Source organism: Echinococcus granulosus (genome assembly GCF_000524195.1).
Source record: "Echinococcus granulosus chromosome Unknown EG_S00032, whole genome shotgun sequence".
Lineage (NCBI taxonomy): Eukaryota > Metazoa > Platyhelminthes > Cestoda > Cyclophyllidea > Taeniidae > Echinococcus > Echinococcus granulosus.
The window spans coordinates 464,184-487,489 of NW_020170412.1; the positions used below are offsets into that span (position 1 = coordinate 464,184).

The window sequence follows — 23,306 nt, forward strand, 5'->3', positions numbered from 1 at the left end:
GATTACTTAGGCAGTCAAAGGAAGACATTGGGCGGGGTCCGACAAGGCCATGGACGTCGGATATTTGGCAGGCATAAGGGGTGTCTAGTAGCGTTCTTCTTTGTTGCTCGAAGGCCATGGAACCAAAGCGCCCGGATCTTGTTGGTAATGAGAGGTAATTTTATTTTGTGGTGTAATATTCGATGTGGAAAGACTCGATGCGATGCCGACGTTGTTAATGGCCCTACGTGGAGGCAGCACAAGCACGTATCGCAGGTTACAGAACTTGCACAAATCTTTCTAAGTAACAAAGCAATTATTAAATTTTCCAAAAATCTATTTACTTTAAAAAAAATAGTTTTTATGTAGTGGACTAATTGGCAGGTCCGTGATTATTAGGACACGGAGTGATTGATGTACCATTGTTCGAATTTTGTCGCCTCTGAGACAAAAGACCGACAACCAGGATGAACTGTTTTGGAAAGAATGATTTATTACCTTGAACTTGTGCTTGGATTTAATTTCTCTTTTCAAGTTGTTACTTCAGTTGTAGAGACCTGGGAAAAAGAGGAATTGTTTATTATGTTTGAATGGAACTGTTACCTGAAGGTGATCCCGTCAAGTTGCAGTTGGCGAATTCGCTCCCCGGCTTCAGACTCTCGGCTGGAGAATATTGGCTGCGGAAAGGTATTTACTTGTTGTGATAATGCGCGACCTTACAGACCATCCAAGTTTTATGGAAAAATCAGAATTTGCCGTCCCCTTCCCCTCGCTTTGTGGAGATTGTTGGGAGCATGTCGGTCACGAAGGTTTCCAGTCCACCCACCTGATAACTAAAAAGTGTTGCAATACCATGATCGGTTGTATGTCGCTTTGTTTTGGTTACGCGGACACCTAAGACTCCACCTCTATGGTTCCACTAGACAGAATGGGCTTCAGGTCATGCCGGTAGCGCCCCAGTCTTTTGTACACCGCCAACACATATTCCACCTTAATACTGCGGCTTCTTCGGTCTTCAGAAGACACTCGTTACGCTGCATTGGTGACCGCGATAATCTAACCCGATCCTAAAGGACAACCGCCCTGACTTCCATTTCTAAAGGCTCAACCTTAACGTGGTGGAAGTAGAATCCATACCTCTGGAAATTACCCCATTCCAACGGTCTGCAGGAGTGATATTAACCACTGAAGCAAGGCCAGCCATAACCATTCGCAAAATCTCTCTGTGGAGCTCTTCGTGGCACCTAAGTGAAAACGTCAATTAAGTGAATATGAGATACCTTCTCCACCTCTCTTCTAGCTCGATAGGATCGATGTGGGTCCATAACTGGGCAGTACTGAAGTTTCGACAAAGTGGTAAGGAAAAATGCACGCGAGGACATTTCTCCACGAGATGACTTGTATGCACCTCCTTCGATTCCACTGGATCTGCAGTTGAGGGATAAGTAACACTGCGGTCAACAATCTTCTCAGTTGCACGCACATTCGATGGTTGGTTTAGTTGGCTGATGGGTGCTTCCTTTCTTGCGGCACCGACTACGTTGTGGTGGCTGAAGTGGGAGGTGACCAAGGGAAGAGTCAGGGATGCTGCTCAAAAGGGGCGGAGGGCTATGAAGTACGTAGACCGTCAATTTAACTCTTCGTTTTAGTTTCGCGGGCACTCCTCTGCTCCTTGGCTGTACCTCCTCTGCGTAGAGTGGCCTCTAGGCCTTGTCAGTAGCCACCCAGCCTTTCTAAACATTAACAGTACGTATTCTGCCCTGATTTCATGTCTTGCATCGCATTAAGATAAGTCTAAACAAGCTGCACAAGCCAAGACTTAAACAAATTTCATCACAGTAAAGTGGGTATGTTGGAATTTGTTGGCTTTCTGTGACTTCAATGTTTTGACGTCGGCAAAGATTTACTGCTGTCACTCTAAGTCCTAGAATGGCATTTACGTCTGTGACAGTTTGTAAGGCCTAAAACACTTGCTACAATTATATTCTCCATTTTATATTCACCTGATTTAATTAAGGTTACATGAGACCGCCAACTTTTGAAAGAAATATGTGAAATAATCAGTTCGGCATGAGGCAGGAGCATGGTGTTAGCCCCACCGACACTTCTACTGAAAACATTGGAAGGAAGTAGATTAAAGTGATTAAAATAAATGTTAGGGCCATAATTTGCTAGAGACTTTTAAAATTTGGTTTATGAATTATCGCCCAGGCGCGTCACCGCATTTTGAGCTAGACGCACCAGACTGTTCTAACTGGAGGTCCGTGCTAACAATCATCCAGGCTCCTGTACCTCCCACATTTTTCAAATTACTGAAATTTATTTCCTTATGCCTAGTTTTTAATCATCTGCTGATTAGGTTTTTTTAATGGAATGCCCTCTGCATTCAGATAAGCATAAAACATCAAGATGTTGGAGCTACTTCACCTGGTATTCAGAAAGATGGATTCTATTGCTACTTATATAAGTCGATTTTGAGAGAACGGAATGGGTTGGTGCCCTATTATTGCACTAAAAAGTAACAAACTGTGCACAATTTCCTTAAAAATTTTACTTACTGAAGTAGCTATCGGGACTCTCGATTGCTCCTTTCCAGCTGGACATAATTCAGCTTTGAAGTCCACTTTTATGGGAGAATTTGTCTCTAAAATCACAAACTCAAAGCCTAATCGATCCTATCCCCAAGTCGCTTCCATTTCTGCTTCAAGGCAGTTTCCGAACTGTTCCTGCTATTGTAATTCTGATCACGTGATTCTCAGATGTCAATTTTAATGTCAGGGACATGGAAAAGAGAAGATGTTATCACCATTTGCACCCTCTCACCATAACGAAGGCAAGAATATCCTTAAGCCCGGGTTTCGTGGTGGAATGGGGTCTTGTGCTGTCTTTCCAGTGCAAGACTTACTTCCGATAGGTGGTCTCAGACACAGTTGATGTTTGACCTACAGCGAGTGAACAATCAGGTCTTAAGTCCATCACGCACGAAGCTTAGACTTCTGTGGATGACCTGGCGTATGTCTCGGGGACCTCACAGGGAGGCCTTAAGAGCTGGTGGAGAAAGGGTGATGAGTATATTGTTTGGAGTAACTGATGCAATGTTCGTCCATTTAACACGGGAGGGAAATACAAAAGCCATCTGCTACGGCAAATGTACAGCGGTGCTCAAACGCACAACAGGTCTCTATTAAGCAGATAGAGGAAGAGGAAAACAAAGTGACAATTTTGGAGCTTGTACGTTGGATTCAATTGTCGGCTGATTCACTACCCTCTCCCAGGTGGTGTGACTTTTTTGGTGTCACGCCTTTTGCAAACGGCACAACGAAATTGACGCAAAGGTTTACGGCTTTTGAAGTTAGTTAGTTGGTCAGGAAGGTCTAATCCACATTTCTCTGGCCCAACCGGTATTCTCTGATGTGGTTTATAAATATTAGGGCAATCGGATCTGGCAAACACTGAAAAATTAAGTCCTGTTGTTCCATCTTACCCTACTTGAGTCTGCCTGACACTGTTTGAACTCCTTATCATCCGTAAACTTCTGCGCGATTACTTCAGAGCAGAAAAAGTGGAGAGTACCCTCTCTTTGGGAGACTAAAGTGATTCTCCTTCATCCAGTTGTTTAGAACTGCTTGTCAGAGTAAAATGAGAGTGTGTAAATAGGCAATTTTCTTGTCGAGAAGTACAGAGCCATTCAAAAGAAGAAGCTTGCGGCGCCACCACCTCTACTTAGGCGTTTACCACAAAACGCTAGCAAGCCGGTCTGACTAAGGCCCCAGTCGTTGACTCGACAAACATCTAAAGCACTTTTTCTAGTTTATTTCTTTGAAAAAGGATTACCCATCTTACAATGGACCAAATCAAAATAACATATTTGCCTACTCGACCCCCTCGTTCGTCCTAGTTTCAAGTAATACCTTAGTCTCGTGATACTGGACTCATGTTACATCGACCTACCGCCCCTACTCACACTCAGGCGAGATGCCACATTTGTGGAGGATTTAACCACCAGGATATCATGGATTCTGCTTACACCGACTAATCATAGGGAGACGCAAATATGGTTGGTCTTTCTTGGATTTCATCCCATTTCTTATATTTAGAAAAAGGGCATTTTATTGTCAACTGAGTTTTTAAGTCCTTAATAAACCGGCGGCTTCATTATTTCATTTAGTGGCCATTCATTATATGACCTTTGTGTACTCAATGTCTCCTCCCCTTAAGGGTCACACAATTGATTACCGATTTAGCTTACTTAAAAACAGATACCTATTAAATTTACTTAAACCAACTCTCTTAAACATGATTGTTGCCTTTTTAAGTGGCTGTTAGCAATTTAGTGGGATATAAACCCTGATTAACTACTGAAGAGTGTCTTCCTATTAGGGCTTTATAGGCTCAGGCATTTCTACTTTTTTGTTTTTATGACCAGAACAGTGGCCTTGAAAATGTACGGAGTGCCCTCGGGGACACAAATTGCAGAAATGCAATACCAAATCGGCCTCTCAAGCGCCCTCTACTTTGTATCAAACTGATTTTCAAGGCAACAAATTTTATTCCGAGGCTAAAAATAGTCTTGTCGTATTTAGCACCAAAGTGGTTATAAAATAAACAAGGCAATCGAACCACAAAACTCCCTTGACCCAAAATCCCATATTTCTAAAAGAGCGCTTAGATCCACACGGAAAACGTCACTGCCAACTCATCCTCTCGATACAAACGTTGTCTTACGGGGATAGGTCAACTTATCGCCAATCCCTGATCCCCCCCCAAGAAGACATCAAAATAATTAGTATCAAAATAAGGCTCTCTTTGAGAAGGCCGAAGACAGAGGGAGGAAAAGGAACATATGTACACATTCACCGCAACTGCTGCCGCATTTAAAGCGAAGATGAGTGGAAAAAGAACTCTTACGCAGGAGGAGCGTTCAATTCCACCACCACCAAAGTAATGTCATCTCGATAGAGTCGGGCAACCCCAGGGGGAAGGGCGAGGAGGAGCGAGGCGAGTCTGAAGTCCTCCTTCGCCATCCCACGGTGGCTTGGTAACCCTAGAGTGGGAGTCAAAGAGAGCGCGGCCCGCATGAGACGCGTCGCCGGACACTGATCGGGGTGCAAACGACTCAGTATTAACGCTGCCCTCTCTGGACTTAGGGTGTCCCATAGTCCATCTGTTGCCAGAACAAGGTATCGATCGGAAGGGTTCAACTAGACAAGGGAAAAAAGGATTAACGTCATTCACCCAACTAAACGCATGAACTACATCATCGAGGCTACCGGACTCCCAACTCCTTCCCAAATGGCTAGTAAACAAGCTTCTGAATTTGTATGCCCTCAGGAATAACCTAAGCATCACAATGGATTCACCGAAAAGACCGCTTACCATACAGGTCGTGACTTCTGGTTTAGCCGTGAGGTAAGGTGGAGAGGTGTAAGGTGTGGGCAACGCCTCCAGCCCAGCCCACGAGCCAGCAGTCATCTCGGTCGAATCGGCAGTAGCACCGAGGTAATCGGCCATTTGCCTCAAACGTTCGTTAGTCCACTTGTAGCGCACATCACCGAAGGCTCGAGTGGGCGCCAGTTCGCCCAACAGGCGCCCACCATTGCGTATCAAATCCTCCGCCTTATCATCCGGGTGTTCGAGCATCAGGCGTCTCAGTTCATCGATATTTGTGCTGCCATTGTGCGGTGTGGTTAGGCGCCTTGGTTTCAGTTCACCTGCAGCAGAAAATAAATCCTAAGTCACTTATTTCTAAACAGAAGGAGTGGAGCAAAAGGTTGGAAGTGCAAGTATGACGTACCAGAATCATCAAAGGTGGAGAAGAGAACGGCAGAGCAATCACCAACGTTAGCAATTTGCAATTCGACGCCACCGCCATCGCTGCCTTTGGCGTTCCAGTCAAGAAGACCGAAAACCCCTACCGCGCCGCTTTGTGCTACGCGAAGCATGTCTGCCGAAAGAGCTGCCGTCGTTGTTGTCGAGGTGAAGGGATTTTCTGTCGCCTCTGACAGCGCTGAAACACTGCCCAGACCGAGGGAGCACAACTCACTGTCCAGACGCATCAATGCTTCCTCCCCTGCGACGAAAAAGGTAAGTAATTTTGGCGGGTGAGTCGGAAAAGCAACATGAGCGAAGAATTAAATGAACACGGGGTACGCGTCAGGCCTGATAGAATTAAGCTTATTTCCAAGTACCTTGCCAGAGTTCTTGCGAACACAAGATACCTCCACAATTCGAAAGGGAGGGCGTCTTTACGCAAAAGAATCGAATTTAGTGTAGGCAGTGGCAATATGCACCGCCTTAGTTATTAATTAAAGGAATGCCAAAGCTGCGTTATTCTCAAGCGTTTAACATTGGGAAAGAACTCCGGTTTTGCAGCAGAAGGTACAACTGGGGCGACTGACCGAAGAGCGACTAGTAGAATGGATTTTATCCAGTAAGTTTTGAATACAGCGAAGAGTAATAGAAGGAGAGCAGTGGTAGTCATTGTACCTCCTGCCGTTTTTCTGCCAGGTCTTACAAAACGGTTGTCAAGATGTGAATTGAACGAAGCAAGATCTAGTTCCAAATGACCACTTCTACAATTTCAGTAGGTTCATACAGCCACAAATTAGCTGGGCTACGATACCTCGAAAATTTTGTCTCAAAGCTGTCCCGACTGGAATGCTTGAGTCGTTATTAGAAGGCTTATTAATAGACTTGTCCAAGATATCAAAAACAGTTGACATTGAGTGCGACTCGGACAACTCATACATTAGCCCTGGTAGGCATATCAAAACGGATGACAAATGCATTCTGATGCGTTTAGGCATTTATTCTCTTGATTATAGTAAAGGCAAAAATAAAAAGTGGCGCTTAAGCACGCAAGCATTTCCTAGGCGATTGATAATTGGGCTTACCCAATTGACAGTCATCGCAGAGTAGCATGTCTACTTAAATAAAATAAGTATCAAAAGTTACACGGTGAAGGAGTGTGGCCGCACAGTTTAAGTGGTTTAAACTTTTTCCATGGGTCAAAGGGAATAAAGTCAACTATCAGTTAAGACAGCAAAATAAGTAGTTATTTTTAATCTCTACAAAACGCATACATTCTACTAAAAACTTCGTAGGTTTAAAAGAAACCAACATCGTGGCGCAAAGTCCCACGTGGTAGAAAAAACCCACCCGGACTTAGGACGTCAGAGGAGCGAGAAAAAATAACAAAGTTGACCCGGGTGGTGGAATATAAATCAGATCCTACTTTTAGCAACTTCACACACAAAAAAAGCCGCTGACACAATGAAGCGGAGTTTTTCCTCCACATGAAGGTGGAGAAAGGAGGGACCAGAGATGTACTTTACCCATTGCAAAGTTTATTTTTTAGAATATGTAGAAAAATTCATTAGAGCGGCAAAATTTACTCATCTGTAACAGTATCACTACATGCCTTCTGCCAATAGGGCAGCAACAGGAAACAAACAAAGTAGAAGTTATGGGCCAAAGCGGCGGATACACCTTGAAAGTGCATGGCAGCATAAAATGGGTGTACAACTATTGGCATTCGCTTTACGATTCGGCGCTTTATTTGCCTTTAGAGACCTGAAAGAAAACAAGTTGGAAGAGGAGCAGGAGAGAGACTTACAAAGGTATTTATGGCACCAGCATCGTCATTTGACTAGCTCTAAGAGGTAGAGAACACAGGAAGGAAGTTAGTGACACCTTGATGCTCTACTACCACTTATGTCGTTCGGCGTATCCCCCTTATCTGCCCATCACCAGTGTCTCTTCTATGCGTTGGCAACGGTTAGCCTAGTGAAAGGAGCGCTGTGACCAGTGCAATTCATCAGTTCAAGAACAACTACCAGAGAATTCTCAAATCTGCTTAATGCAGCGATTCTCACAAGCCGCATTTGCATGCGATTGTGACTCACTTGTGGATGAGTCAAGGGTACACCAACTTAACGAGTAAAGACACCGCTTACCTGACAAAACACCATAAAACGCGAGGAGAAGTGCTTTCAACACCTGCTCCTGCTGCTGGATGGAAGGTGTTTAGTTTCAGGCCTCAGATTAATTAGTGATACTCATATCTAGAAGAATTGCTTCGCTTACGTGCAAATGTACCTGATGACATGGTTCTAGGATGAGGGGAAGTACGCTTCGTGAATCCTCCTATTGCGTCACATATATGTGACAAGCTTTTCATCAAGTTGCACAAAATAGCGTGCTGCAAACAAGCTGGTTGCTCTTGGTATGAGGGGGCTTGCACTTTATAGCCTTAGAGTGGGATAGCTTTAAATAAAACATATCTGTTGTAAACTATGGATAACAGGCCCTCTCGTGACACTTCCAACGGTACTGCGGGGGCGATTCCGTCACGCATTCATGGTGCTTCGCATTTCGGTGTGCAATCGGAGGAATTTCAGCGACTCAAAAGCCAACAGCCTAGACTGATAAGCTTGAGAGGAAAAGAGGACGCTGCAAGACTGACCAACTTGTTCCAGTGCACGGAAGTACCAAACGCCTTGGTAAGTAGCTAGCTTTATTTCCTTTATCAGGAAGAGAAAGAAGAAGAAGCAGTGATTTAAAGTAATTTTAGACGCCAAAAAAGTACACACGTGAACAAAGGTATGCAAATGCACGGGGTGTGTCTACGTACACGCACGCACCGAGAGAACGGAGAGGAGGGAGGCGAAGCATGAGGCTTATGCAAATGTCATTTGTCATTTGCTCGCTACCGTGTTGGAGGATGGTTCATTCACAAGGCGGAGGTGTCGCCACCACTGCGACTGCGGAACTGCGTCGGTAGTGGTGCGGCAGTATTTGGGAATAAAGAGATGGAGACAGCGAGAACGAGCAAAAACGAGGGACAATGAAGGAACTAGCTACTAGAAACTGACGAGAACTTTGGTCATACGTTTACGAGATTAGGTTCGGATAAGAAAGTCGGACCGTCACGTATGTGTGACAGGAAAAGGCGGCATGTCATCCCACACAAAAAAGCAGCCAAGTCCCATTTATGAAAGGTAGTAGACACAGGAGTAGTTTAAGCAGCTTCAGTAGGCTGAGGGTGAAAGAACAAATGCTACTGTCGTTTCACGCATGAATTCCTCCAAAGGTCAAAAGTGTACTTCGCTCCTAAACCAACCTAAAACTGCCATTTTTACGGAGACAAACAGTTGGGGAAGGCATAGCTTTAGACCATGAATGAGAAACAAGCAATCAGCAAAGAATGAAAGTACAAATCACGTATTCACCTCCTTAGAGTTGTCAAGAAACGGTATAATGAAGTATTTCTGGTAAATACAGGATGTGTGAGTGAGTGTCACAGCTCAGAGATACAAACTGATGGACAAAAAGTACAGAAACTACCTTCTAAATTCAGTGACTCAAGTTTAAGGAAGGCGAGACAGGTTTGGAGCGGAAAGATTGAACCCCAATTCACGAGGAAAGTGGTTAAAATCCAAAAACAGAAACCATTGTTGGATTAAATACAGCTAGAATCGGGAAGAAGATAGAGGACGCATAATCAAACGGTTTGCGTTAAAAATATAAAGAAAATGAAGTAAAATCACTGAGTTTCGATTCTAGGTCACGCGACTACCTTTCGCCTCTTGACTGCTCAACTCTCGCATGAACCGGAGGGCGAACATGAAGACGACAGCATCACTTCGGGAAAGAAAATGTCAAGGTACTTTCCAAGTTGCCTAGCAACAGCAAAAGTTGCCATACCCTAGTCATCTTAGCTGATTGAGGTTTTCACATAGAAAGGGCGTGTCACCACAGTCTTGAAATTTTTCCGCTAATTTGTCATTCACAAAAGTTAGCTGGGCTTAATTGGCACTTATCACACCAATTCTTGAAAATAACGCAATAGAAGAAGCACAAAATGATTGGGGGAAAGTGAACTAAACAAAAATTCCAAAAGTGCTAAACAAATTCATCTTCATGGAACGCCAAACCCTACACGCTCTTATTAACCAAAAAAACCGGTAAAACTAAATTATCACATGGCTTGACTCGTTGTGTAATTAAGGTAGTAAATCTGGAGGCAGTAAACCCTTCAGTCATCACATGCGGGTCTGGATTTGGTAAACTATGTAAAAATGGATCAAACCCCAACCTCTGTTTACGTGAAATCATTACTTTTAATAATGGAAGCACAATTTCAGCACACACACACACACATGCGGGAGAGAAACACCCGCTTAGGTAGGGCAAAGGTGCGAGGCGCGTGGAGCTTCCCACTCATGCTTTGGTGGGGAGAAAACAATGCACAGACATTGCCTGTACCACACAGGGTAACGGCGCGAAAAATGGAATCAGGGATGAAAAACAAAACACGTTTCCCACAGAAGATATAATGGTTCCATGGAGCACATGACCCCATCAAAGCAAACGTCGGTACAACCTTAAGCCCATGCGGAGAGCAGACATCCAACAAGACTAAGAAAATGATGCAATGACCCAAACTCACAGCAATGCTTCTCAGACAGCGGCGAAAGCTTCAGCTCCTGCATGAAAATGACCAATCTTTCGATGAGGAATTTTCTGATATCGGGAGGAGGCAGTCGATTGGTGAGGAAGCGCTTCGTCACATTTTTACCTTTATTGTTGTAGAGGGTGGGCTGCTCTACAATCCTTGGAGGCAGTTCACAGTCGGAAGGTAGACTCGCAAGACGAGTTACAGCAGCATCGAGATCTTCGGGTCCTACAAGAGTTGCAGCGATGTACTCTAGCACAATCCAAGCCAGTGCATGGCTACACGAGGAGCCTGAGTGACCGTCGACCACAGAGAAAACGAATTTTGATATTTCCTCATTCGTCTAAAGTGTTAAATAATATGATAGGAAAGATCAAGGCTCCGAGGACCAAAAAACCCAGGAATGTGCCCACTTGAATAAAGCCACAGTTCCACCGATCTTCAATGGGGTTGTTAGCAGCAAGCTGACTAGCGTGAACCTTTTGAATTGGACATTTTGAAGAGATACGGTCCTGTGCCATGTAGTCATCAAGATCGACATGAAGTGTTCTGGTGTCAAGAAAAGTATCCAAGTTTTCAACCGTGAGCGATCCACGAAAAGGTGATCGAAAGCGCATGCGCGGAGTAGGAACAAAGTTGCCGCAAGAACTCCGTCGGATGCTTTCACTCCGCCTATTGTTAAAGTGTGGTCGAATAGTTCTGAGCAATTTTGCTAAAAGAAAAAAGGAATCATAAGGCAATGAGAGTTACATAACGAGAACTACTCCATAATTAAAGAAGCTATGTATTTGACACCATCCGTGATTGCGATTATGCATGCCAACTATGGATTCAGTTAAGAAGAACTAGATAAATTTACTAAGACAGGTATTCTGTAAAACTTGTAAGGTAGGAAGACACAACCCCCTCACATATTCCCATTCCACATACGACTTGATTTCAAACGCGAAGGGCAGTCAAACATTGACACGAGAGAACAAATGTGACCTTGATAAAATAGATACTTTCCAGTGATTTTGGTAGGGCAAAAATGAAAGTATATGAAGTCAATGCAAAAATTTTAAATATTGCTAGCACCAGCGATACCACTTATTCGGGGACTGAACAGTCGCTCTACGGTCAGAATCGTGCAGACAAAGAGGTATAGATTAAGCACATTGTATACATTTAAATACGTCTTTAGAGTATTAAGTTTAAGCACACTTTTTGACCTTGGGCACTGTCATGAGGCGAATCATGTGAGTGACAAATTTTTAAAATAACACCTGCAAATATTGCCACCACCTTGTACAACGTACTGTAAAGCATGTTCACTGCATTTTGAAGGCTGATTTAACTTTAGCTATTAAGAGCTTACGTTATGTAGGTGATAAATTGTGCTTTTCAAGGTTCATTGATTGACTTCAAGTGCATAGTTCTTCAAAGGAGGAGATAATATTTCAAATTAGACTGTCTGTATTCTTCTGGATTTGTGTCATACCGTAACTTCCGAGAAGAAGACAATATTCGTGGTCAAATTTTGCCTAATGCATTTATTCTATTAAAAGCTTTTTGGGTAGCCTCAGCCTATTCGTGGATTAGCTTTATTAACGGAGTTGATGTGTTTGCCTTGTTGTTTTTATGCCTATTCAGCTGAAGTGTTGCCTCTGTTTACAAACCCTTCGTAGTTCTGTCCAAATGATAAGGAGGGGTGTGTGCGCAGCTAGGAGGCACTTCAGCGGCAAAATGTTAAAAATAATAGCAATAAAAATTTATTTAGTCACAATGAGTTAAAACGTAAGTCCAATATCTAAATATAGCGCAAGTAGCCTGCAGATAAGCACTTACACCGGTGATCAAACCAGGTCCGGTAGACACTGCATGCACTCATGGGCGAAAAATAAAAAAGTGGTACTTTCAGATTAGAAATACACATATTAAATGCAAGCGTCTCCAGATTGGATAATTATAAAGGTTAAGTTGGTTTTGCAAGCCATGAACCTCGTTATTTGCACTTTTTTAAATTTTCTTGCTAAAACTTACTAAATAAAATGATCTCCTGCTTTACCGTATGCGCATTCATTCTCAACACATTGCTTTGATCCTTCCCCAAATCTAAAAAGCCTACTAAAAGCATAAAATTACGCAAGATAGCCACCACAAGTAGTATTTATTTCCACCACCCTTTTTATCCGCAGTCGCCCACTCAAATGATCACTTTTTGATTCCACTGAGAAAGACCACAGCTGGCTTTGACATCGTGCTGAGTTTCTTTCCATTACCTACTGAGAGATAAGATAGGCTTCTCGAAGGTATGTTTGTATAAGAGCCATTCAGCCAAGTATAAAACGGAGCCTAGTCACACTAACTGGACCAGATCACCATCGAGTGGGTCTGGCTTAACTATTTCCCTCATAACTTCTCTACTTACAATCTCGTAATATTTTTCCCACTATTTTTTGGAACATTTAGCGAAGCAGAGACAAAACTGATTTGATCTCGAATTAGCAAAGCACTTTTTCCTGCCCTTTTGCATATAAAGGTTTGAACTTATATCGATGTGATAAAGCGACATTACTCTTGTCCATTTTGCCTCCTTTTCAGACTCCAATACTTGGAGATGATCTACAACAGGCCTCTTCTTCTCATTTGTACTTTTGTTATCTGCGCATTGCAGATGGCCTTAACACTGCCAACAAGTGCTTTTAGACCGACTAAAGCGTCCACAGAATTGAACCGCTTGGAAAAATTCGTGTGCGTCAGAGAGGCTGACCTCGACACTCTGCAGTCGATGACCCCCGCAGAGTGGAATATGGTTGGGTATCCGCATAAAAGGGGTCCTGAAATTCTCTTTGAAGTTGAGTAAACTATTGTGTGGGTTACATATTAATTTGTTTGATTAAGCCAACTGTGTTTTATTGTCTACTACGTCTTTTTCGTGCGGAGACAAATAGTTGGCATGCTTTTCTCAAAGTGAAAAGGGTAATTTCCAACAAAAAAATGGCGCAATATTAGAGTGACATGATTTTCGTGAAAATAATAACTAAATTAATTGAAACTGTTAGTGATATACAACTTAGGCTAGAGGAGAGGCCGGTTAGACAGTGGATCTCGTAACAACATTAATCAATGGATGAATTTAAAAGCTTAAGCCTTAAACGGAAAATTTAATAATGAGGTTGTGACAGTAAGTTATGAAAAAGTCGCGTGAGTTTTTTTAGAATTACATAAATCGCCACTAATAAAACGGGCACCTCACCCCGAAGAGTAAGTTCAAAAGTGATGGACAAGTCAACTGTGATAGCACGAAAGCAATCGGTTAAGTAGAAGGGGTAGAAAAAGAACAATTTTTGAGGCTTCTTATTATACACCAGTGCAGACTACTTGACGAAACAGGCATGCTGAAAGCGTCAAAATTATTAAGCGAAATAGGCGCTATTTTATTCTCTTAGTGATGTGTAATACAATAGTGGTTTATCCCTCGGTTCTGTTGAGGCGCCACTTTTGTACTTTGAATTAGCCCCTTGTACCTCGCTGGGTGGGCTGGCCTTTTGAACCGTGCCAATAGCCCAGACACCTTCTCCGTGCTGAATATATATATTCTGCCCGAGTATTGTGTCTTCTTTCGTCTTCAGGGAGTCTCGGGACGCTACAGATGCTCATGGCCAAAAAGAGGTCTGAACGACCACTTTTGTTTAAAAGTGCGCATGCATACGGAGCATTTTGAGAAACAAATTGGTACTACTCTTGTTAACCATTTTAAATATTGACAAAATTGGGGAAAATGCGACAATTTTTATCAACAAATAAGCGCCTTCATACAAAAAAAGTATAATTACATAGAAATTGCACAAGCCACAACTTTAGCAATCGTATTAATGAGCAAAAATTGCTTTAAATGATATTAAAGCACCTACTAAATACGTATTTCATTGTGTTATGGACAGATCATTGAAAACTGTAACTAACCCAAATTACCTTGAAGTTTGTTTAGTTCCATCGATTACATATTTACAAGTATCTCGAGCTGTTGAAAAGTGGCAACATTTCTATCCATAGTTGTGTTTAGCAAACCTCTGACATGTTTAAAAACTCCTTTCAAAGTGGTTTTCTCTCAATCCTCTATAGCATTGGAAGCAAACCGCTTCAGATATGGGACAAAAACGTACCAAAGTAATGTGGTTAATATAGACACTTAGGTGCAAAACGGGCATATCAAAAGAATTACCGATAATGATATACAGTCCCTTGTTTTAGAGGTCATGGGCACAAACGTCAGGTAAGGCTTATGTCTTTTTTTTTCATTTCTAGTACTACATATATATCGTGTCCTGCCGGTCCAAACAAAACTCTAGGGATCAAACTCCCGTTTCTGGTGATGATAGTTAAGAACCTGAAAAAATACTTCACTTTCGAAGTTCAGGCATGATATTTTGGCGTTTTAACAGTGTTTTGCAGATCATTGATGACAAAAATATACGGCGTCGCTTCAGAGCTAGTAATTACCAGAGCACGACACGCGTGAAGCCTTTTATCTGCACTATGCCCATGCGATTGGACGAAGGCTGGAACCAGATTCAGTTTAATCTGTCCGACTTTACTCGTCGTGCATACGGGACAAATTATCTTGAAACACTGCGAGTTCAGGTATACCTTTACAGCTACGTATCTCAGGTCTACAAAGACTAATTTGGCCGCTATTATAGTACATGATTTCATTTACGAATGTAAGGTTCTCGAGATTCGTTGCGCCTTTATAGAACTTATCCTCTAAAGCGTTTTTAATCAAATGGTTCATAGAAATTTTATGCTTTACACAACTTTTTCATATTTAGATTCACGCCAACTGCAGAATTCGAAGAGTGTACTTTTGTGATCGTCTCTACTCAGAAGACGAGTTGCCAGCGGAGTTCAAGCTCTATCTCCCAATTAAGAACAAGCAGACGGCATCTGTATCTTGAAAGAGCGCTGATAGCCTCTGACTCAACAAAATTTTACTCTACTTCATTCCATTTCTTCTACTAAACCGAGAGTCATGTCGCCTTGCATATTTTGAAATTTCTTGCATTATAAACTGGTATCATTGAATCAACTGCCTTATGAAACTTTGACAGCTCTTAGATAGAGAATGCTAAATCTATTTCAAAAGAGTCTATATTGATCCTGATTGGAAGTCAAATGGCCGTTCTTTCCCGCTCACACAAAGATTCACACTCGCCTTCATAATATTTTATAAAATCGTCTTTCATCCTGTTCCTAGTGGTTTGCTGTGCGATCTTTCTCGTTCGTAGCAGTGGTTATATAAGTTTAACTTAGAAATTCTCGTTCTTCATTTGTTGCTACTCTTAAAGTTGTGAAGAATAGACGGCCTTACAACCGAATAATCACGTCAAGCGGTTTCAATCCGTCCATTACGCACTGGACGTATGTTGGAACTCTACATAGCTAGCGTATTTTTTAGCTAAACTGTTTATTTCGTATGCATTTTTCTGAAATTTGGCACCTTTATAATGGTATACTCATTGAACTTAAAACCTAGAATAAGATCTGTAAGTAGCAAAACTTGCATTTGAGTGCCTTCGTACACCTTAGATCCGGATGCTTTCATCGACCAGGCTTCTAGATTCAAAGTCGGTGGATCCTGGGGCTGGCTGTTGAAAAAGAAATTCCGTTAAAGTAAATTAAAAATGGTTTTCTTGCTTTAAATGTGGCTCTCCCAAATCTATAAACCAGATGGTTATTCAAGTCAGTGTTAAGAGAATCAAGCAAAGGTGGATTTACGAGTGTAGGAGGGCATGTCGTGGACGGTGGAAGTTCTGCCAGTCAAGATGGCAGGCATCCGTGGTGGTGCAGGTTAGCACGGCAGAGATTGTGGTGAGGAAGGAGGTTTCTGCCCATAACTTGCACGGGAGACCTCCAGTGGAGGAATGCTCAGATCAGTTGCTTTAAATGATGCCTAAGGCTTCAACAGTTGCTTTTTTGAATACTTACTGCGGGGGAAACGCCCATCTTTGGGCTCATGGCTAATGCATAACCTGCACAAGAGGAATCGGTGAGGGCAGTGAATAATTTACCAGTAGTCAAGAATTCCCAGAATTTTGAGAAGTTTGAATTAGAACATGGTTGGTAAGACAAAGTAAGGTATCCCAAGCTGATACTTTATTTGAAGAGAACAGTGTATGAACTCAAAGGTAAGGATCTAGTATCTCATCCCCTTCCTGTCTTCCCGTCTACTGCCTTTTAAGGGTCAAATGTCATCAAAGCTAATTCATCAAGGCCTCAAAAGCGTTTATTAGGCCCTGGGAATAAACATCACTAAGAAGTGAACGAATTATTGCTTCCCTTCGTAGATTTGTACCGCTAACTTTAAGATGGACGTCCCTTCTGTACAAGGCTTGGAGCAGTTACTGGCATGCCTTCTCTATTTCCCTAACCTGAAAAGAAATTCACTGCCCTATGAAAGATCTCGGGAGGTTGCCTTTATCCCCAAAAGCACTTTTTACAATGCTAGTAACAATATGACCGTGTCGCCATGGCAACAAACAAACACAAACAAAGATGCAATGTCAAATGGCGAAATGCTGTGGTCCAAGCGACAGTAAAAATTCAAGCTTTGTTTTGCATAGAGCTATTCTGGCATAACCCAACACAGAAAATGGTTTTTCTCTTCAATTTCGGCCAAGAACCTGATATGAAAATACACTGACTGACTTTGATAAATGTTTCTATTAAAGCCGATTAGTAAAGATTATAAGCTAAAGGATTTTGTGAATCTGCACTAGCATGGAATAATCTGGAAGGGTTCGTTACGAAATTGTCTGCGGCGCCTGTAAAGAAGACGCCAGTGCATTAAAGACGGGGTACCTCCTCCACCTCTCCACGGCATTGATAGAACCCAGGTAGAGAAATAAGTGTGAAATAAGTGTGTGTCAGGTGGCGAGGAGGAATTAATTGCAAACCTTATTTCCACGAAACTGTTTAAAGCCCCGTCTGCTGTTAGACCAATGTTCTTGCAATCAGCGATGGATATGCATGGTGGCCAGCACAAACCCCCTTTCTCCAATACGTTTCCTATACGGGGTGGAACTTAAGATCCAATGGGATTGCCAGGAGGAGTTGATAGCGTTGCGGTCATGTTTCCTCCTACCTGTAAGGCTACTTTGATGACCGACACAGTTGAATTTTTCTTACAACAGCGACTACACTATGTAGGTCGACGCGGAAGACTGACCAAAGACGGTGCCAGTTTCGATTACGCGGGCACTGAAGGCACTGAAGTTGTGCTTCCTCGGGACGGTGTGGCCACTGGGGCATACCAGTAGACACCTACCGATGATACATTTTCTATCCCAGCATTTTTACTTCTTCTGTCTCCAGGCAAGACTCGAGGCGCTGCATAACCCTCTAGAACAATGCTATATTTTGTTTGGCCAAAGAGAAAACTTAAGGTGTAAAACTTCAGTTTAGCCAATTTACTCTACAGAATACCTAAATCAGTAAAGCAAGACAACTCATCAGAAGGCTTATATAATTGAGGATACAAGTAAGCAAATTAAAGAAAAACCCCAGTGGATGAACTGTTAACCAGTAAAGGCAGCAAAATAGTTTGTGGGTTTATAACTTAAAAATGCAGTGTTTTAGATCCAAAAGACCGTTCATTTACCTGTTTGATAAAAATTCAGGAGGACAGATCAAAGTACCTTTAAAAAGCCAAATGTGCAAGTGCTAACCTAGAACACTGATTTACTACCTTGGAGACTAAAGGAAACATAATACTCGGTCAGAAGATGTATTGTCGACATACAGTAGAACTTAAGGACAGGCAGCATAGCCCGGAGGCCAGGCTCCGTGGTGGAGGCGCAATAGTCGAGCCCATAAGTAACCCATTACCAAAACCAAAGTGAGGCGAGTAATTAAAGTGATATACACACACATATAACTCCCTTATATGCCATATAATTCAATAAAACCACCCTTTATTGGAGCCAATGTTATACCTCTTGACTTGTTATTAGTTCGTAAAATGAAGTATAATATTTAATTGTGCTAAAATTTGCCTTTAGCCACAAGGGCATTATAGGCTTCGTGGCTTGACCTTCCACCGTCGCATGGCCTTCTGCCAATGCCAACAACCCCTCAGCCCTTCTGTGCATTCGTAATATCCGCTTCTTCGTACCACCTTGATTTATCACAATGTTAGGGAGGGCTCGGGTCGTTGCATAAGAAGGAGTTTGTAGGAAAGTTACAAGCGTTTAGTTGATATAGTTTGACAAGTAATTACTTACAGTATGATAACAGCAAACGTTTCAACTTAATTTCATGTACCTCAGTGGAATTAGCCATACTTCGGTTAACATTTGGCATGAGCTGGAAGAATTTTTGTCAGATCTTCATCCACGCAATTCAACTTCAGGTAGCAAACATTGTGCTCCTTAACTATTCAAGCAATTTTCAATAGCTGTTTAAAATAAAGGCACCGGCAATTAATGCAAAGCTAATGTGTTTTCTGTCAGAAACCATTTTGTTTTTTTCATCTCATTTATTGTCTCTAGGTCAGGTTTACACCATAATTGGTTTCGGTATTATTTATCGAGGTGCACGTGAATTTCCCCGATTTGTTGTAAAACATGTTTGATTTGGATAACAGGGTTAGCTATTTTGATTTATTTTAACACTTTGGCTAAGAGACCCTTGCATGACCCCTTTAAAAATTGACGAACTTTTTACTTGATTTACCAACCCTCAATTCCACAGTTCTGCGAGTTTATATGGACATCTTCTCACTTAGTTCGTGGGGCGGTTATAAACAAATTAGGGTGCTTAATATGCTTGTCGTCTGTATTTATCATCGAAGGCTGGAATTTTAGCGCCACTTAATAGGGCAAACTAGTCTATTCTCTATGGATAAAAAACCTGTCCGGTTTCACTTTGTAATATTTGTTAACCAAATTATTTTTAAAACGTCTTTTTTAATAATGGTACGTCATCTTCTGATGTGGTTAGTGCCCTAGTAATGCAATTATACAGCAGCGATTGCAGGTTAGCATGGGCAGTGAGCCAAAGGAATGGCGTCTTGAAACGTACCGTTGCTTCCGTGAAACGGAGGCAGCCACTGCAGGTAAAAGCACAGAGTGCAGAACGTCTGCGGAGGTGTCTGCAGCGGATCTTGCACCAGACGGTATCTGGTTAACCAGGCGCAACCACAATGCTGCTCCGCTCGCTCTTCGTCTCTCCGATTACGCTCACCTCGTCATTCTTCAAGGCAGTGAGATTGTCGAGTCCTACTTCCTTATTTTGGCTAAGAAGTGGATTAAAATGGTCATTATTGGTAAGTTGCTCTAAGAATTTGGGAAAGTTGGTTTTTTTTGCCTTTTAGTTATTGTTCTTTAGTGGACTAGCTTCGTAGTCGTTTCTTTGACGCTAAAACTTCTGGATTTTTGTATCAAACACTTGGCTTTCGTGCTCGAGAACAAATGTTTAAGTTCTAACCCTGTTCTTGATGGCCATTTTTACAAAACAATAAAATGTTTCTAACGTTAATTTCCTCACCATAAATAAATTGTAAACTTGGGCCAGAAAATGGTGAGATCGTACCTTGCCAAGACTGTTTATAGCTCAAATAGGGTCGCAGAATACGTAAGTCAAACTTGCGTCATTCAAAATCATGTATTTTAGAAGATGAATTAATGCTCTACATACGCGGACGCAAAAATGTTCGCCGTCTGCGCCTAACTTTCCCGACGTCCGACGATGCTCGCTCCTGCTATCACGAGCTTGCCAGGTATGTTTCTGTCAAGCAGCGCTCTTCCTCACCGAGCAATGCCGAAGCTAATGCAGCTGCAGCAGTAGCAGCAGAAGAAGAGGAGCAAGTAGCGCGGTGGTTGTCCACCATGACGGGGGGTGAGCGGAGTTGCGATGGTGAAGAGGCGGCGGCTGTAGAGGCGGCATGGCATACCAACTGGCCAACAGAGCAACTGGTGGAGCTGGTCAAGCTATGTCTCCTTGATGCAAATTTTCCGGGTTTTGTGCGCCAGGTGCAACAGTGTCTTTGTCTACTGACTACCGTCCATACGACTGAAAGCAGTGAGCAAAATCGGACTGAGGAGTGATAGCACCTCACTTTGTTAGGGAAAATTGTGCTTTTTTGCCGTAAAAATCTAGTCGTTTGTAAGTATAAAATAATTAAAATTGCTTAAAAATAGTTGTTTTGAAGCGAAAAACTAGAAATAGGGGGGATTATTCATAATCCTTATGAAAATACTTCGGAAGACTTAAAGGTTTTTAGCATAGTTTGCTAAAACTTGTCCTTCCATGATGGGCAGTCCTGAAGTGTTATTAAGGCGGCAGCTTTACCTTTCACACTTACGCCCTAAAATGTGGTTTTATGTTACCCATTACAGCTATCCATTGCATTACAAATTGGAAAAACACAACATCATATTTGTAAGGCGACTTGTCGAAATCATCTACAAAATGTGGCAGAACATCGTAATCCTGAGTAAAACAACTCCATCACCTCGTGTACCTTTTAAGTCTGGCCAAAAGTCAATAATTCAGTCACCCAGTCAGTAATTTTTACTGTTTACCAGGGTGTTCTATCCACCAGCGTAAAGACTTGACTAAAAAGTTTGTTAACCTTAAGCACTGTTAAGAACAAATGTGCATCTCAGTATGTTACCTTTTGACAAGAGTAGTGTGTTTTAAAGTAGGTGATTAAGTGAACTTTCATCTCTTAATCATCTTAGTAACTGTTACAGCCTTCTCATCTAAGTAATTACTAACATTCGCTCTTGACACGACGATCTTTAATTATTTCAATCGACAGTAATGTGCATTTCTTCACTGTGAAGAATAAGCGATTTGTTTTAATATGATACAACACCATCAGGTGATGCATCGCAAAAATCTAATTTTTGGATGATGCACTGTGCTATCGTGTACTACACCTTCTTCAAGTGCTGTATGACGATCGCTGGTCAAGCCGAATTGCTCGAATTGCATCAATGAGGTCCAATCGGTGCTTCGCTAGAAGAGGATTAAAAAAACGTGAAAGCGGCGCAAAGCATTCCACCAGTGCTGCAACTGGTGGTGTGCATTTGACAAGTCTGTCCCCAGACCAGCCGAGCCGAGCCATTCGAGAGAGCCATACGCAAAAGCGCACGAACACATGATCGTCGGACTACACCGAGCCCTGGCAGCAAAAGCCCTTCTACTGATCATCAATGCAAGTAGCAAAGTGATGACTGCAAAGCAGACCTCTATGCCAACTCTATTAGCCTCCCTATCAGAAATTGATTTTGTCAGTAGTTGCATTTGACTTCTTTCTCAGCCATGGGCCTGGAATCGTGATAACTAACGAGCAGTCTACTGTAGTGATATACTATACAAATGTACTTTGCTATTTAAAAGTATTTCGTTGTTATCTTATGTAGTTTACCCAAATTACGAAGAGACTTGAGACGTTACAGCAAGTTATTTGCAAATGCTATTTTTTATCCGAGAAAAGCCGAATAACCCGCGGTTAAATGCTGACTTTAGCTTTTTGTTAGGCGGTAATGCAAGACGATAACATTGGCAGCAATTTCTTTTCCAGGTGTTTGTGTGGGTAACGCCGTCTCCCAGTTTCAACGACCTCAGAATTCGCCCTCAAGGTCATTAGAAACTAAATTGATTCATTTTGTGCATGATGTAAATACTTTGACCTCTTGAGCATACTCACAAATTACTATAATACTACTGTCATAGGTAAATTACATATTTTAGTTTTAAATCAGTCACTATTGTTGCTTAAATCCTGCCTTTACTAAAAGGTCATCATCGAGGTGATGTAATTGACAGAAAGGAGCTATCAACAAGACAGCAGCCTAACTTTCTACCGATGTGCTGGCTCACTTGAATCTCTTAATAAATGTTTAAAAAGTAAATAGGTGAAAAATGGCGGTGATTTTATAAGAAATAAATTCGCAGTCCAAACAGTTCGTTTATTACTTAAAACAAAACAAATTCGTAATACCACGCAATTAGTTATGGTAATCCATTTGTCTTTACTTCCGCTGGCGAGAGATGGCATCTATCACAATGACTTTCTGGCTGCGCAAACCAGTGTGAGCCTGAAGGTGCGTTCTGATTCCCTCATAACAAATTAATGACAATGGCCTAATTGTACACCAAAATATTAAAGTGTTGTTGTCAGCCGACGCGACCATTTTCAAATCTACAATTACACGCGCCTTATGAGATCCCCCACCTTTCTCCTCATTTGTCAATATGAGAGGCAGTGGAACAGGAGTATGAAAAGGCCACAAAAACAGATATTTTAAATAGGGTTTTAGATGTCTGGGTACTATTGCTACAATTGGAAAGTGAGATTTACTAGACATCCTGGAAAAAATGGTCTTTGAAAAAGTGTAATTATATTTACGAATTCCGTTGATTAGGTGTAATCAAAGTCTAGATGTAAGAACATTTCGATATGGGTATGGATGGCAAGGAAGCAAGAGGACCGCTCTTAAGGGTTAATCGAAATACAAAGAGAGATGTAGAAGGCTCGATGAATGTAGTCTCATCAGGAAACGCGTTAATAAGTCTGGATGTCTCAGTAAAGTTAAAGATAGGTATCACAATATCTCTGCTTGAATATCCTTACAAAGAAGGCGAATCAACTCCGTATCAATATTAACTCATCTGCCCTCATAGAGAGAAGACCAGAAATACAACGCTCATAGTTGTCCCTGAGGGCAAGTTTAAGAAGATGGTTTGTAGCTGGGGTACAGAAGTGCTGTGAAGGGCTGTGGACTCGAATGGAAGATCATGATATCAAGACGGTGGTGGGAGCCAATGGAGACTGAAGACTATAAGCCCATAGAGATCTCAGCCTCTGACCTTTGGTCGG

At 42.0% G+C, this 23,306-nt stretch overlaps 3 protein-coding genes across 3 annotated transcripts; 2 read left to right on the forward strand and 1 right to left on the reverse strand. All coding sequences in view use genetic code 11, as the record gives it.

The window, feature by feature from the left end:
- Window positions 1–84: 84 nt before the first annotated feature.
- On the reverse strand, window positions 85–12,305 carry EGR_04855 ([Pyruvate dehydrogenase [acetyl-transferring]]-phosphatase; the record flags this gene model as incomplete). Its single annotated transcript, XM_024494104.1, has 10 exons — window positions 85–223; window positions 583–656; window positions 1,260–1,316; window positions 1,388–1,529; window positions 4,888–5,180; window positions 5,356–5,690; window positions 5,774–6,049; window positions 10,430–10,778; window positions 10,849–11,147; window positions 12,263–12,305. The coding sequence occupies 10 exons, from the start codon at window positions 12,303–12,305 to the stop codon at window positions 85–87; spliced, it is 2,007 nt and encodes a 668-aa protein (XP_024351493.1).
- A 2,261-nt stretch (window positions 12,306–14,566) lies between these two features.
- Window positions 14,567–15,375, forward strand: EGR_04856 (hypothetical protein; the record flags this gene model as incomplete). Its single annotated transcript, XM_024494105.1, has 5 exons — window positions 14,567–14,587; window positions 14,614–14,693; window positions 14,726–14,831; window positions 14,873–15,061; window positions 15,250–15,375. 5 exons carry the CDS (start codon window positions 14,567–14,569, stop codon window positions 15,373–15,375), a joined length of 522 nt encoding a protein of 173 aa, XP_024351494.1.
- Window positions 15,376–19,459: 4,084 nt separating this feature from the next.
- EGR_04857 (hypothetical protein) lies at window positions 19,460–20,523 on the forward strand (the record flags this gene model as incomplete). Its single annotated transcript, XM_024494106.1, has 2 exons — window positions 19,460–19,742; window positions 20,090–20,523. The coding sequence occupies 2 exons, from the start codon at window positions 19,460–19,462 to the stop codon at window positions 20,521–20,523; spliced, it is 717 nt and encodes a 238-aa protein (XP_024351495.1).
- Between the last annotated feature and the right edge of the window lie 2,783 nt (window positions 20,524–23,306).